This window comes from Aspergillus japonicus (genome assembly GCF_003184785.1).
Source record: "Aspergillus japonicus CBS 114.51 unplaced genomic scaffold BO86scaffold_57, whole genome shotgun sequence".
In the NCBI taxonomy this organism is placed as follows: Eukaryota; Fungi; Ascomycota; class Eurotiomycetes; order Eurotiales; family Aspergillaceae; genus Aspergillus; species Aspergillus japonicus.
This window is the reverse complement of record NW_020291694.1, coordinates 148,756-163,481: the sequence shown is the minus strand read 5'-3', so window position 1 is coordinate 163,481 and position 14,726 is coordinate 148,756. Positions and strand designations below refer to the sequence as shown.

Sequence of the window (14,726 nt, the reverse complement as noted above, 5' to 3'; positions counted from 1 at the left end):
CTTAGGAACTACCAACTATTAATCAATGCCTTGGATGCTCCGCGGTCGTAATTTTGGTTGCTTCCAAACAAAAGCAGGACCATTGTTTAGACTATCGATGCGTAAGGGCACGGCGTATGCCATCGAATTAGCCACTCGGGTTTTCATTGATGACAAAGGTAATAGTTTCGCCCATGTAGGCTTAGGCTATCAACGAGTCAAGCTCAAAAGGTGAAGAGGGCATGGCACAGAATAACTGCGAAGCAAAAGCCGCTTCGGACTACTTGTCCCAGATGACACCTGGGGTCCACCCGCAACCGCATTTGAACAGCATATCCGAAATAAAAAGACGGGCAACTGAGCTGGCGCTCCTCTCCGCCCGGTCAACGCAGAGTGAAACTGCTCCTGCTCATTTCTAGGTGTGAGTACAGTCTGAATTGAACGTAGCTTCAGTACTTTTTCTCTCCTGACGTTGTCACCCTTGGCTGCTTTCTTTGGTAGGCGGGCATTTGGTACTGGTCCGTCATAGACTACTTACTATGCGACGATATATATGCGATTTGCCTTGTTTCCATCCCACTAGAAATCGCGGAAGCTTTGGCTTTTATATAGGAGGCTCAGAAGGTGGTGTGAGGCATTTTTGGTAGAATGTTGATAGAACTTAGCTTCTTGGTGAGCGAATAAATGGTTGTCTTTTGGTTGATGTCTCTTGGTTGAGTTCAAGGTTGAGTTGTTCTGGCTTGATATCGGCGATATCTTCAGCTGCCTTCGGAATCTGCTTATCCGGTCAGTTTCAGTCCGCTTGTCCGGGTGAGTGGTCTCAATGTTATCGTAATTCCAGCACTGTTTAGGCAATCTTTTCCGGGCTTAGGCCGTTGCAGACCCACAAATCGTGTTGTATCTCTTATAGGTCAGGGACGTCAGGTTTGTCGCCCAGGAGCACAGCAGGGTTAGTCCATTTAACCCGGCCAACAAGAGTGTCTGATATGGCTCCTAGTCCTGTCAGCTAAAGGATAGCGGGGAAGGTGTATAGCACTATCAAATAGCAATTGGCTAGTCATGATGGTACCATCGGACCAGTTACCAGATCTCTGTATACCACTGCCAATTCCGACCAGGTGCCACCTTCAGTTATCTCTAGACTTTTCGTAGTCCTCCTGGATACCTACAAACCATGGTAGAAGCGTTCTCCGGAGCTTCTTACACGGGCCCGTTGACCCGTGGGGTAGGAATGGATAAGTAATACAGAAGTCCAAAGATTTGCAGGGCACAAGAATCTGTTTTTTATCATCCTCCGTCCAATATTTAGGGAGAATTTTAGTAGCAAAGAAGTCGGCGGCCTCGCCTCTAGTATTCAGGTGTTGTACCCACTCGGGCAGGCGTTTGTACATACCGGGTAGAACCTCAGTACAATTGCCCTCCATTTATTATCAAGCAAAAGGGATCCTTGTATAGCGTGGGCTCCACGGCCGGTCTTCACTGCCTTAGTCATATTGATATCAATATAACAGAAGAAGGTGCTGTCGTTCGGCTGTGTAAACGTCGCGTAGCAGGGGTATAAAATAAGCTTCCAGTTGTGATCAGAGCAGGCCAGGATATAGAGTAGGTAATACACGGGGTCTTGGTGTATAAGTTGTTGACTAGTGGAAAAGTACATGGTTTGCAGCCAGCCGTAGTTCGGTCTTTCTCCCAGCTCTGCTTGGTGGTGGTGATACATTGACATTTCTCGCGCCCCTCAGTTGGTCAATGTATGGCCGTCCTTCTTGTTCCAATAGACATGCTACCGAGGGCTATATGTATTAACTCGATATATGGTGAGACACACGGTCGTTTTCTCCTCTGGTTCCGTGTGCCCAGTCCCGGCAGAGGCGAAGAGAGAAAATCACCCTCATTTTTGGAGAGCCTCGAAGCGAAAGAGCTTGTTGCTTGGGAGTTCAGCTAGATAACTAGATAAAGTCAAGCATTTCCCAGTTGGTATTGTATTCAGCAACCACCGGAGGATGATAAGTGATGTATGTGTTAGCGCTCTTCGCCGAGGCTATTATTTCTGTTATTTTTTGTCCTTTTGAGTTCTTCAGGAGAAGGAAAAGCAACCTAGGTTTGTGAGAGTAATATGCTGGTAGAAATACAGTCTTTGAGGAGTCTGTTTCTAAGCTTCTGAAATATCGCGTTGAAAGTCGTAATGGAGATACAGTTTATGATATCGTACGAGTCGAATGCAGTCAACGTGTAGAATGGCATCGATAGCAGCATCTGTCACCACGAAAAAGATAATAAGTAGATAGTTTTCGAATGGAATCGCACCGGGTTGTAGGCAGCCACTAGCTCAATGATTGGGTGTAGAACCGCTTGCTCGGCAGTCACTCTGATAAATATTGAGATTTGATACAGCCATGGCAGGTTTAACCTAGGTCACTGGTAGATGGAAAGGATCAGATTAGTAGAAAAGAGGCAGAGTTGCAGAGTTGCAGAGTGGAAGTGTGGACGTGTGGAACTGTGGAAGAATAGAAGATTAGAAGAGTAGAAAAACAGAAAGGTATGGTAGGAGATTAGAAAATGTGAACAGCTGCAACCTACTGGAGATGGAACAAAAGACTTTATACTGTGAATGACTGTAAGGATCAGTTAGTCTTCCCCAGCTAAGTAATGTATGCAGTGAAGAGACAAGTTTGTTCACTATACTGAGTAGACAGGGGTAACCAAAACAATAGCCAGAGTCCGTGAATAGATACAGCCCTTACAATTAGTAGAACATTACTTTTAAGCCTTTCTCTGATCTCCTTTCTCTATACACTTCATAGCTGCTACTGCGTCAGCCTCCAAGCACGACAAATACCCTGCACCTGGCACACCAAACCAGAGCCGTCAACAAGAGTCAAGACCCCATGAGAACCAAATTAACAACCATTCTTGGTCGACCCTATTTTACAGCCCCTGGGCACTAACTAATTAGTCTAAGCTGGACTAAGCCTACCCGAAACCCTCAATCAAGCAGATCTTTACCCCCATACAATAATGACCTAACAGTTGACTCTGGCAACCGCTCATCTTCCAGTTCATTCGGACAGTGACCCCAAGAAAGCCTACCAGTAGTACGACATTCGCTCATACCGCCAGAGCAACGCGCCATTATCTGCTTGGTCGGACCATTGTTCCTTTTCTATCCAATCTGTGCCTACTAGGAGAGAGTAAGTCCAAATGTCTCCCTCTCACCTACTACGTAAGTAGGTAATATGCAGTACAACACGAGACGCTCAAATAAACGACCATCGCATCCACAAACACCTTCTACTTGACTTACCCCCTTAAGTACCCTTCGAATCTGAGATATTCGAAGATCCACGGGGATGGTTGTACGGTTCCTTGTGCGTTTGTCTCCTGCCAAGAAAACCTGCAAGAGGTCTTTGAGTGGTACGATATGCCTTGCAAATTCCAAGTTCCGAGGTTGGTACGCCGTTGTAGACGCCGGCGCTAAGGCGGGGATGTCACTTCCAGGTTCGTTGTGGCCAATAACTGTTCGCTGTGCAGCGTGGGTGGAGAAGTGGGTTCAAGGGGGTCGGGAGGGATTATATGTGATGGGATTAGGTACGTACTACAATGTAATGTGGGGCTTGATTGGGCATAAGTATGCATCTGTCGCATGGTTTGGGGTTGTGACGTGTATGTCGAGGTAACATTGAGATCAGGGTCTTATTGAATATTTGAGGCTGCGAAATCGGAGCATGGATGATAGCAGGTTGTGCTGTAGTAAAGTTGGACGAATATTCTTCACGTGCTTGGTGAGTGGCCCTGAGGCCTGGAGGGAGAAGAGCTTTAGAATCTGTGCTTTGTATAATCGTGAGGATATCATTCTGCGTTGGGTATATCGCTAGGGAAAAGCAAAGTGCTGAAAGCAAAACAAGAACGTGAACGCTGCTGAATAGGTCATGGTCATTTTTGGGACAGAAGAAGAAGAAACAGCGGAGAAAGAGCACCGAAGAAAAGTAGGGAAGCCTCCGCACCAAACACCACGACACCTTGCTTATTAGCCATCATTTGCTTCTGTCGTCATCATACAGTACTCTTGACAACCGAGACAATTTGGGTTGAGCTGACTGATTTCCACTGCGATACGTCGTCTTCCACTAATGTCGAGCCCCCGGTCTCATCATCTGTGTCTGATTCCGTGTCTATATCTTCGATAGGCGTGGCTAGACTGCCGCACTGACTTTGTTCCAGCGAAAGTTGTAGGTTTCCCGTATCGTCGAACCACAGCGCTCCCAGAGGATGCTTCCGAGCAATATCCAGAGGTGTCTGGCCCCCATCCTCTTCATCGCCGTCTTCTGTGCCACCGGGGATCTTGATGGTCAGGTCAGCACCTGCGGCGAGTAAGGCCCGAAACAAGGAGTTGCGCCCCTTTTCAGCCGCCAGGTGGAGAGGTGTTTTGCCTTCACTTGTCATGCGGTTGACAGATGCACCACGACTAACCAGGAAGGAGACGAGGGATGGACGAGGAATTGAAGCGATGATAGCCAGGTGCAGTGGTGTCTCGCCTCTAGGCGAGGAAGCCACCGTGTCTATCTCAACACCGTGCTCCAGAAGGGTGTCTATGAACTCGGAGGTCTTGTCGAATTCAATGTCGGGCGCGCCAGTACCCATGAAAACGGTCTGATGAAGCGGCGTCCAGCCGCGGCTGCACAATGCTTTAGGATCCAGTCCCAGATCCAACAGGGTGACAAGAATGTCCAGGCAGTCCTGGCTCGAAGGGGGTGTAATGTGCAGTAGGCTTTCGCCCTTGGGGGTTTGAACATCAATCTTGCCACCGTTCATGAGCAGAAAGAAAAACATGGTTCTATTCCCGCTCATGGCAGCGCATTGCAGGGGGGTGTAGCCTTGCGAAGTGCAGGCTTCGACATTGGCCCCCTTCTGGAGAAGATGAGTAGCAATCGTCGTTGTCGAAGCGTGCCGTGCCTGCTTGTGCAGCAAAGACTCACCGTCCTGGTCCCATGCGTTGATATCGGCCTTGCCGATCACCAGAATGTCGAATGCAATCCAGTTCCCCTCGGCAGCCGCAATATGTATGGCTCTAGACCCCTGCAGTGAGCAAGCTTCAACTTTGGCACCGTGTTCGAGAAGGATAGCCAAGGCCTCGCAATTGTCTGTTTTAGCAGCTAATTGCAAGGGCGTCAGTCCATCCTTATTGAATGCGTTCATATTGGCACCTTTCTCTAACAGAAACAAGAGGATCCGGGGTCTTCGCAATTCTACGGCGACATGAAGGGTGGTGTTTCCTGTGAGGACATTTTGAGCATCCATGTCGGACCTGCTTTTGATCAGCAGTGGGACAGTCGCCTCGTCATAGGCGGTCCCAACAGCTAATTGCAAAGCTGTAAGACCGTTCCGATTCGCCACCCGCGAGTTGACCCGCCTTGACAGCAGAATTCGCATGATTTTTCGTTGTCCTTGCTCAGCTGCTAAATGCATAGCAGTATTTCCTTGCTTGCAGATTGCATTGATGTGGGCTTTGTGATCTAGCAGCAACTCCACCATTTCATCATGCCCGCGATAAGCAGCACAATGAAGTGGAGTTAGTCCCATCGAGTTGTCGCAAGCGTTCACGTCAGCACCTTTCTCAATGAATCGTTTCGCTTTAGCCATAATGCCGAAGTAAGCTAAAACATGGAGGGCGGTCCAATCAGAGAAATATTTTCCAAGGCCCAATTCAGGAGGTATTGTGATTCCTTCAGGTACTGCTCCCTCAACGGTGGGAGGCCGCCTCCAGCAAAGCTTGTTGAGGAATGTTCCAATAAGCACTTGGGTTGTCTGCTCCTCCTCGGGGGCCTCGCGAGCATGATCTCCCCAGTATTTCGCAGCGTAACTAAGAAGATCAGTCCTCGCATTCCGCGGGGTAGTGCCATGATTAATATAGCAGTCATCGACTACTTCGTCCGATGCAATCACTGTGAGGCAGGTCTCCGCGACGTGCTTACGGGAAGTAGGAAAGAACACTCTAGCGGCAGCTCCGGTGAGATACTCCTTTGCAGTTCGGTGGACTAAATGAACAGTGGTCGCTACCGGGTCGACAACTAAGAGACCGGCCGTCTCGACTTCAAGGACGTGCTCGAAAGACGATTGTTTCTTCTGGGCTGTTCCGTTCTGGGGTTCAAAAAACACCGCATATTTCAGTTCCGCAACGGTAAGAGGGCGATATGCATAGAGAGTCCAGAATATACAGCGACTAGCGTATAGATTCTGACTGGCTAGCTGCTTCATTGACTCGGCGTATGCATCATTCAACGTATCTGGTAGATACATGAGGGTGGCTTGCAGGAGACTTGCATCAGTGCATCGGGATACTACATCCATGTGCAGCCGAGCTAGGAGAAATCTGTCCAGCCAATTGTAGTCAATATTTCAGTCTACGCAAAAGTGGTCGGAGAACGTACAGTCCATGTGACTTCAATATTACTTGCGCCACAACAACATTTTCCATCTGGTATTCGGCTGGGTATTGCTTCAAGAGAGCCGATAGAGCTTTGCTTTGGTCGAGTCTTGTATGGATATAGGTTTCGAGATCTTTCCGAGTCGCAAGCATTGGTATGACTGCATGCTTTTCATTCCGTGCTTCACGCAACGTAATGAGTAGTTGTGAATGTTCCGGTAGCTTTTGAAAGCGATTCAAGATCCGATCCTTCTCGGTCGAGGAGTCTAGGCCATCTATGATGAAGTACACTTTGGAAAAATGGTTGATCTCTGCTCTTATTGCACTTTGATACGCCTTCGCCGACGCTCGGCCGCGTGAAAAGGACTCGGATCCATACAGCGATGCAGTCATGTGTGATGCTGCTCCTCGACGGTGCACTAATTGTGCAAGGATATTTGCAAGCATGGTATTTGAAGAAGCATGATCGTCGTCTTTCTCATATTCGCAGAAAAGGTATATGATTGCTATGTCTGGTGAGGCGAATGTTGCCTGCAAGTTCTCGATAATGCAAGACCTAAAAACAAGCATTAGCATTTTGATAGTACATTAGTGAGGGTCGAACAAATACGAGAGAAACGTCTTTCCAGCGCCAGCTGCGGGGTGGAATAAGCATCAGTCCAATCTTGTTCAAAGTGACGGAGCATGAATACCTGGTCCTACACAGTATAGTGTTCGACAGGAACCAAAGAGCCAAGCCTTGTATTTGTCTTCCTGAAATATCCACTGGCATGTATCTTTCTCCCTTCTGTTGCATATATTGGTGAGTTTCATGAGATTTTTGGACGTCACTGGGCTGGTTATGGTGTGAAAGTCGTCGTCGCTCAAAGGACTGTACCTAAATCGCCCTGATCATGTTAAGTCAGCAGATATGAATCGTTCTGGGACATGGTAATGCCTACCAGGCTCTAAGTCGCGACATGCACGGATATTACTCCGTACCTGCTGTTCACTGGCAGACCTCTCACTATATGAAGTTTAGTGAGGTCCAGGCAGAAGAAGTAAGTTACCCTTACGGGGCAATCTTGATGGGGTCCGACAATACCGGGAGTCTGGCTGGATTGCCACAAGGAACGCGAATTTGTACTGTTCTAACCGCGGGATGAACGTCTGTTCCAGTAAACCTTTCCTGTAAACGCGACTTCCCACTCCTCCGGGCTGAAAGTTGGTCTCAATCGCAGTGATGGTGATCTCGAATGCACAAAGAAGCTCCTGAAAGACCCCCAGTCGGGTCTGCGTGACGATCCATTCATTTTCACCCCAAGTGACCTGCCCATGAACTTGGTGAAGGAGGTCGAGTATCTCGCTCATAACCAAGAGGGCTTTCTGCGACGAGTCCTGGGACTCCCGTCCATTCGCGAGGGAACGCATGGCGGCTCGTACAGAATGAGCAGCCTGCGCAAGGCGACAGCTGATGGCGGGGACTTCGAACATGCTTGGGAAAAAGATAGTGGGCGCCTCTTGTCACACTGAGATCCCATTTAAAACAAAATAGAAGAACCACAGAACAAACAATTCGAGGTTGAAAGTTGCTCCAGAGATGGGACCCGCTCACCAGCACAGAATTCAAAAAAAAAAAATGAAAGCAAGAAAGAAACAGGACCAAGCCGGAGGTTAGTTAGCCGCCAGAAAGCGCCGTGCTCCAGCTTGATCGAAAAGGATGCGAACCCTGCACTACTTGGAATGACAAGTGTGTGGGGACAGCCAGTAGGTGTGCAGTTCACGAGGCTTTCTGCCAGCACTAACAACGTGGTCCCTGTGCAGCGATCGTCCAGGAACAGACAGGTTAGACAGCAAGACTTCACGCTTCCATGTCAGCGTCTATCAGGCCAGACAACATTGTCGATACCATGATCAGTCCGAAGATCAGTCGACGATGGAAACATACGGGGGTGGCTGATGGTGGATAATGGTGGGAGGGGCTATCGCAGAATGAGCCCGTCCGGATAACGTTCAGGGCCACTCCCCGCTCAGAGTTAAGCGCCCGGCGGGGGGGATTAGCCCCCCGCGGCTTTTGTATTGTACAGTACTTCGTACTAGGTAGACAAGCAGACTATTGACTGGTCGCACTGATCCCTTAGAGAAGGTTTAATTCCCCTGGTCGTCCAATGGGAACACTCTGATACATCACTACATCTATCATGGCATCATGTGTGATGGAGCCAGGATCTTGAGCGTTGGCGTCGTTGGCAGTTGACAAATGAAAGGAAACGAAATGGCTCTCACCAGCACACCGAAACACGTCTCTATCCTTTCCCCTCAGTCTCACTCTCGGATACAGATGGCACGTTATCCAACCCCTCCCTGTCCATCCCCCCCTTTTACACTCACTCATCTCTCTTCCATCCTATTTCTTCCACTTCTCACTTCACGCATAATTGGCTTTAATTTTAAGATCTTGAATTGTCTCGTAACTAGATACAATACATACAGGTATGCCCCTATGGATACTCCACGGGTACGAACACATTTGAAACCCCTGAGGCCCGATCCTTCTCCGCAGTGCTGATGATGGCGTGGGCCACTCACCACACTTAGAACACATTCTAGATTATGCGTAGATATTCACCAATGTGAAGAAGAAAAGACATAGGAGCTGGGGAACCATGGCTAAAAGCAGAATCGCATCAAGAAAACACCCAGAGAAGATGGTTACCGTCCAGTGTCATAGCACGGCCAGTAACAGAGAAGTTAGATCCAAAACAGAGAAGGAAATTCGTTTCCATCGTCATCCCACCGCTCAAAAACATTATCGGCCTTAGAAGGCTGGGTGGGGAACGGGTATCGTGCAACGTCAATGGAGAAGAAACATAACAATGAAAGTATAAGAATCGTAGTCAAGCTCGCACAGCAGCGACGCTTCATCATATAAAATTGTTGGCCATATCAAAACCGTTCTCGCGCCCTCGTTTGAGAGCTTTGGCAAGCATGAGTTCTCGCATCCAATCGATCCGCTCATCCCGTGTCTTGACAGCAAAGTGATGGCTCTTGCCAGAGTTTAGAAACAAAGCCTTCTTGTCCACAACGGTATTTCCTGTGCCGGTGGCAGGAACCAAAGAGAAGGAAAAGGCGGACTCAGAAGGTCCAATTTCCTTGCGCTTCAACATGGTCTTCTTAAACGCGGCAGTGAGCTTGGAGCTCGAAGCAAGCGAAGAGCACGCGACGGCATAGTCATCAACATCGATGTACTCCAGAGCTTTTGAATTGCGCTGAGCTGATTCTCTATCAGCATGCCTGGCAAGCTGAGTCCCCTTGAGGGTGTAATGTCCCTCTTCCCATTCGTGGCGTAATAGGCGGGTGGTCTTGCGTTTTCGCATCCAGCCACTGTGAGTGACATCATCGGGAGACCGTCGAGTAGGAGAGCTGTAGCCTTTGCGAGCAATCCTAGCCATATCCTCAGGGGTATCAATTGGCTCCAACACGCGGTGCTCATCAAGCGAACGCATTGGTGGAGCTTGTTGGTGAGATATGTTCCGGCGATGATGTTCCACCTTTGTTGAGGCCGGCCGGGGAACAGGGTCGAGCATCACAATGCGGTCCGATCCAAACCGCATGTTTGGCGGAACAGACTGCGACTCCTCACGGGGAACGAGTCCCACAGGGAAAGCAGTCATAGGTACATCCACTTCGGACAAAGGGGTATCCTGGCCATAGTGGGGATCTGTGCGATAGAAATCACCTGGAGACTCTGTCGTTCCGTAGGCGTAGCGCTGCTGGCCCCGAGGAATGGCAGTAGGATATTCCTGAGTGACAGTCCTCTGTGACGACAGATTGGCAGTGTAAAGACTATCTCTTTCTAAGTCGACCGTTCCTGGAATCATCAACTTGGGTAAATGTCTAAGATTTTCCGAAAGTGTAGGGTTTGCTTTGGGCGATACAGAGGTCTCGTGGCTTTGAGGTGACTCTGTTGGAGGCGTCGGGGGGTTGCTTGCTGGTTGTATGTTGCTCAGGTGTTGGAAGCTCAAAAAGTTGCGCACATTCTCCTGCGGGTCCCTAGGCTGGACCTCGTTCAGCTTTTCTTTCGACAGACCGAGTCCAGGGGTTTGCAGTGGTCCCATCACATCGGAAGAGGCAATCAGAGATGGAGTAATGTCAGACTTTGGGGTTTTGACGAGGTTTGGTGCTGTCTTTGGATTGCCTGGGTCGCCAGTGAGAATGATTCTACCATTCATGTTCCCTGTAGGTAGATCTTTGGCCAGATGTGCAAGTTTAGATTGTTGCTTTTGCCACTTGCGACAGTTCTCTCCTTTGGAGCAACTGTGTAGCTTTGGCAATATTTGCTCAATCGCAACAATTGACACCGAGTCGCCTGGCTGAAGGTCTCGGGGCCTCCGTGAATGATTGTCGCTCTCGCGAAGACGGTGGCGCCGACCCTCGCTGAAACTTTCACAGGAGTACTCATCAGAGGCCGAGCCAGGCGGGCATTCTGAGCTTGCGTGTGTCACCCCGGTCCGAGGTGTAGCGGGGATCACGAGAGTATGAGGGGTGGCGGGGACAGCATCAGTCTCTGTTGAGGTAGGGACTGGAGCAGTGATGATCGTGGGACGCTCCCGGAGCTTCTTGATGGCGCCCATTAGCATGTGGCGCTTGCCAAAAGATTGAATGCCAAGTTCTTTGAGGTCCTCGGTTTGAAGCTCAAGCAAAATAGGCCCCGAGATGTCATTAACATAGAATGTCTCCGTTATGCCACTGTCAAAGCCATGAGCATGAAGCCATTGAACCACTTCTTCTGGGCGCCATTGTCGAATCCCTGCTTCATCAAGAACTGGAACTTGCGGTTGTCCGAAAACACGTTGCTGCGGATGTTGGGGGTGGGGCAGTGGCTGAGTCTGAAGATTGGGCTGGAGTTGGGGTTGAGGTTGTGGTTGGAGCTGCAGCTGAGGCCGAGGCCGTTGCTGCAACTGTGATGTCGGCTGAGGTTGGGGCGTTGATGAGACTCGATTGGGAACTGGAGTATCCTTTCTGATAGGGTCAAGCTTGGAAGCAGATTGGTAAAAAGGTGCCATAGCACTAGGTGGCTGATCCTCCCAGCTCAGATCTGTTCCCACAATGCTGCTATACTCAGAGGCTTCCGAGTATGTGCGAAATAGGTGTGGCCCATTCGGACCCTTGATGTTCTTTTCGTCGATATGGAAGTCAAAGGCAGTCAATCCGGTTGACTCGGGAGTAGTGGCTTCATTGGACGTTGACGCTGAAGAGATGCTATCACTATCAAGCTGCATGCCAAAAAGTCAGCCTTCATAAAGCTGTGCTTATCAATCAATGGGATATGTTTATTGCATACCGAAACAACACTCGTAAAAGGCGAATCCTCAAGATAACTCGAATCATCGTTATCAGAGTGGCCCTCGTCCATAAGGGTGCTCTGTGATGGCGGTCGAGCCAAGGCTGCTCTAGCGGCGAAGTACGAGACCACATCGCTCCTTCGCAGGCCTGGTACATCTACGTTGTATGCTAGGTCCGTGGCCTACATCTGATAAGTGTACTGTTTCATCATCACGGCGACACGCAGCAGGCATGAGACTCACCATTGTGTCTAGTTACCTCTATTGCCGCAAGGGCAGTGAGACTGTGTATTCAACGTAAAAAAAAAAAAAACAAACAGTGCTAGCGAATAATGATTCTGGATTGTGATGAAAAGTTGTTGGATATCGTGAAACAGGGCGGAGTGGTTCGTGGTTCCTAGATCAAGCATCTAGGAACTAAAGGTGTGGTGGTAACGTAGCGTTGTTGGGGAACGGGCACATTCAGGTCGAGCAGGAGTTTATGTACAAGGCCCCTCCAGAAGTTGACGGGAATTGCCCGCGAAGTACTCGTCCCAGCGCCAAATCGGCAGGCCTGTCACCCGTGGCTGCATCGGGCGAATTGGAAGCACAGGTAAGTCAGTCAGTGAAGCAACAGCAAGCGAGCGCCGAGTTACCGCTGTGACGAGAACGGTGGTTGGCACGTCGACCTCGCCCTAGTCGGACGGTCAGACTGCCCAAAAAGGCGGAGAAGAAGGATGGCGGGTGCCAATCCCAAGCAATGCGCGGGTGACTGCGACCGCTAAGAGGCCGCTGAGAGGCCTGTGGTCGGCGCTACTGCCGTGACGACCGTCTCAGCACGGGATAACTGGCTGTGATTGCTCCGCAGGATGTACGCGCCCAGCAGCTGCAGGTTTCACCGTCCCTTAGTGCATTTGTTTCCATCAAAGAAACTCCCCTCACATGAATCCGATCTCACCTGCTTCCAAGTTTCCCCTGCAACTAATATACGACTCGTCATCTTTCCCGTAACCCACTCGACTCAAGAAAGAAAAAAGTGTATCTCTAAAGTCTAGCAGCTATCAATTTGTACGGTACTCAAGTTGACAATCTCAAGATATAAGGAATAGACCTCATATTCGAACAGATTGACACTGTAACAATCGGACTCAAAGCAAGAGGCATGGATCTCTCGGGTGCAAGTAAAAAACTGGCACCCATAATCAGGCAATGATCGCGCGAGATTTCCGATGTCTCTGTGTTAACTATCGTAGATCTAGGTTCGAAGGAACATCCGAAGAACAACCATCCAGTAGTTACCGCGCGCATAGGATTCTGTGGTTTGAGATAGACATCTGAGGAAAGAGAGTGCATCCCGTCCTTCGCCTGTCAATGGTAATGTTCAACTTGCTTCAAATATGATGGCGCCTTCTCAGCTCAGGTAAATTGTATAAGAATCAATTCTAGGGGACTCCCAAATGGAAATGATTCGGATTTTAAAGAGGTCTGACGTCTCCATAGCCTGCAGGCAGTAGCATGTCTAGGTCAAACGTCGGCATGCAGGTTTCTTCACTGTCACACACTATCCAAGCAGAGTGTTCCGGTTCCGCTCACAACGCTCACACTCTGAGAAGTACCTCCTAGTCCCAGCCACGACATGGCCCAGTTCCTGATATGTGTAAGCAACACGATTGTACATATGACTATCAGTTTGCAGGCTTTTGTTGTTGATGATCACTTACATTAATTGATCTTGACCCAGAATGATGTGAATTGTTCGTGCCAAGCCTTGCGCAACAACCTAGGTGGTTCACGTACTTGTACTTTTCTGAGATTAATGAGATTAATGCTTCCACCTGTGAGACTCCATCGTATCGTGCCGGTCCTGCATCAATTATGTGCCACCTGTCATACTCCATATATGTGCTCAGTGGTTCCACATGGAATCTGCAAGCGAAAACTGCAAGATCAACCCAAATGCTTTGGAACTTGACTGAGATGTGCGAATCAGCAGATTCATATGACTTTGCTCTATGTATTCGATTACAACGTGACAACAAGCAGTGTAGGACTCAAGCACATATCATTCATACTGACAGAGCAACCCAGGGGCGGAGGGGGTAGTTTGGCAAAGAAGATGGGAAGATGGAAATAAAAGCAAGTTAAAAATTAAAAACTTGATCTTTAGCAGCCTTCTACTGTGTATAGCACCTGGTCCATTCATTGATATCATTATCTGACACTTCTAGGGCAGTTAAGAATGCGCATATTGGTCTTCTCAGGCGAGCATCTTTTAGCCGCAATTGTGGAGTCTATCAAGGCCTTCACTCCTGGGTTTGACTTGCAGAACATTGAATGCCACTGTACAGCACTGGCCTTGCCAAAAACAGATTCTCGCCTTTAATTTTGTCAATCTCCGGGCGTAGTTCCGTACTTATTTCCAAAAAGGTGGTATCGATGCTTAAATCGTGAAGGTGTCTTGAGATTTCATGATCATAAGTTGATGATGATTATACAGAGATCATTAAGCAGATGAGGGAGGTGTCCGGCCTCACTTCCCACCTTTCAGAAGATGAAAGCAGAATGCGCTCACGTCTTCTGCATTCACAGAACGCAAGATGTCAGCTGATTCGAGAATACCATTGCACCCTGGCACCCCCTGTCAATAGTTTCTTACGATACCCTTCCTTCTTGTATGTACACTCTCTAAATTAAAGATCTATGACCTTTTGGCTGTTAACAATCGAATGAATGCTTGAACTTATCAAAAGCGACCGGGTAGATTTCATTGAGTGGCTACACAGCTCGCGCAGCGACCAACAATTCGGGAATGATGGAGATGAGACCCTTTCTCACAATCAGGCCTTTCTTGCTGAGCGACACTTGATAAACTTAGTACAGAGTGAGCACAATGGTGTCAGATCTACCGTATCAGATGATTACGTAGAATAGCTACTCAAATATCTCGGTTGCTGATTTCGCGACGCATAGGCTGAGGATTGTCTAATCGAGCTAGTATCATTTTGAGGGTCTGCTGCAAACAC

At 48.8% G+C, this 14,726-nt stretch overlaps 5 protein-coding genes across 5 annotated transcripts; 1 reads left to right on the top strand and 4 right to left on the bottom strand.

Moving 5' to 3' along the window:
• Window positions 1–1,036: 1,036 nt before the first annotated feature.
• Window positions 1,037–1,702, bottom strand: BO86DRAFT_438270 (uncharacterized protein; the record flags this gene model as incomplete). Its single annotated transcript, XM_025676115.1, has 2 exons — window positions 1,037–1,114; window positions 1,391–1,702. 2 exons carry the CDS (start codon window positions 1,700–1,702, stop codon window positions 1,037–1,039), a joined length of 390 nt encoding a protein of 129 aa, XP_025524395.1.
• A 2,327-nt stretch (window positions 1,703–4,029) lies between these two features.
• BO86DRAFT_382127 (ankyrin) lies at window positions 4,030–5,172 on the bottom strand (the record flags this gene model as incomplete). Its single annotated transcript, XM_025670798.1, has 1 exon — window positions 4,030–5,172. One exon carries the CDS (start codon window positions 5,170–5,172, stop codon window positions 4,030–4,032), a length of 1,143 nt encoding a protein of 380 aa, XP_025524394.1.
• Window positions 5,173–7,203: 2,031 nt separating this feature from the next.
• On the bottom strand, window positions 7,204–8,056 carry BO86DRAFT_180589 (uncharacterized protein). Its single transcript, XM_025666593.1, has 2 exons — window positions 7,342–8,056; window positions 7,204–7,287 (listed from the first exon to the last, which is right to left on the bottom strand). The coding sequence occupies exon 1, from the start codon at window positions 7,871–7,873 to the stop codon at window positions 7,418–7,420; it is 456 nt and encodes a 151-aa protein (XP_025524393.1). The 5' UTR covers window positions 7,874–8,056; the 3' UTR covers window positions 7,204–7,287; window positions 7,342–7,417.
• A 519-nt stretch (window positions 8,057–8,575) lies between these two features.
• On the top strand, window positions 8,576–9,125 carry BO86DRAFT_180508 (uncharacterized protein). The gene has a single exon (XM_025666592.1). It carries the CDS (start codon window positions 8,640–8,642, stop codon window positions 8,946–8,948), a length of 309 nt encoding a protein of 102 aa, XP_025524392.1. The 5' UTR covers window positions 8,576–8,639; the 3' UTR covers window positions 8,949–9,125.
• BO86DRAFT_391766 (SAM and PH domain-containing protein) lies at window positions 8,848–12,295 on the bottom strand. The gene is made up of 3 exons (XM_025672668.1): window positions 11,968–12,295; window positions 11,724–11,906; window positions 8,848–11,655 (listed from the first exon to the last, which is right to left on the bottom strand). Exons 1-3 carry the CDS (start codon window positions 11,968–11,970, stop codon window positions 9,304–9,306), a joined length of 2,538 nt encoding a protein of 845 aa, XP_025524391.1. The 5' UTR covers window positions 11,971–12,295; the 3' UTR covers window positions 8,848–9,303.
• Window positions 12,296–14,726: the final 2,431 nt, after the last annotated feature.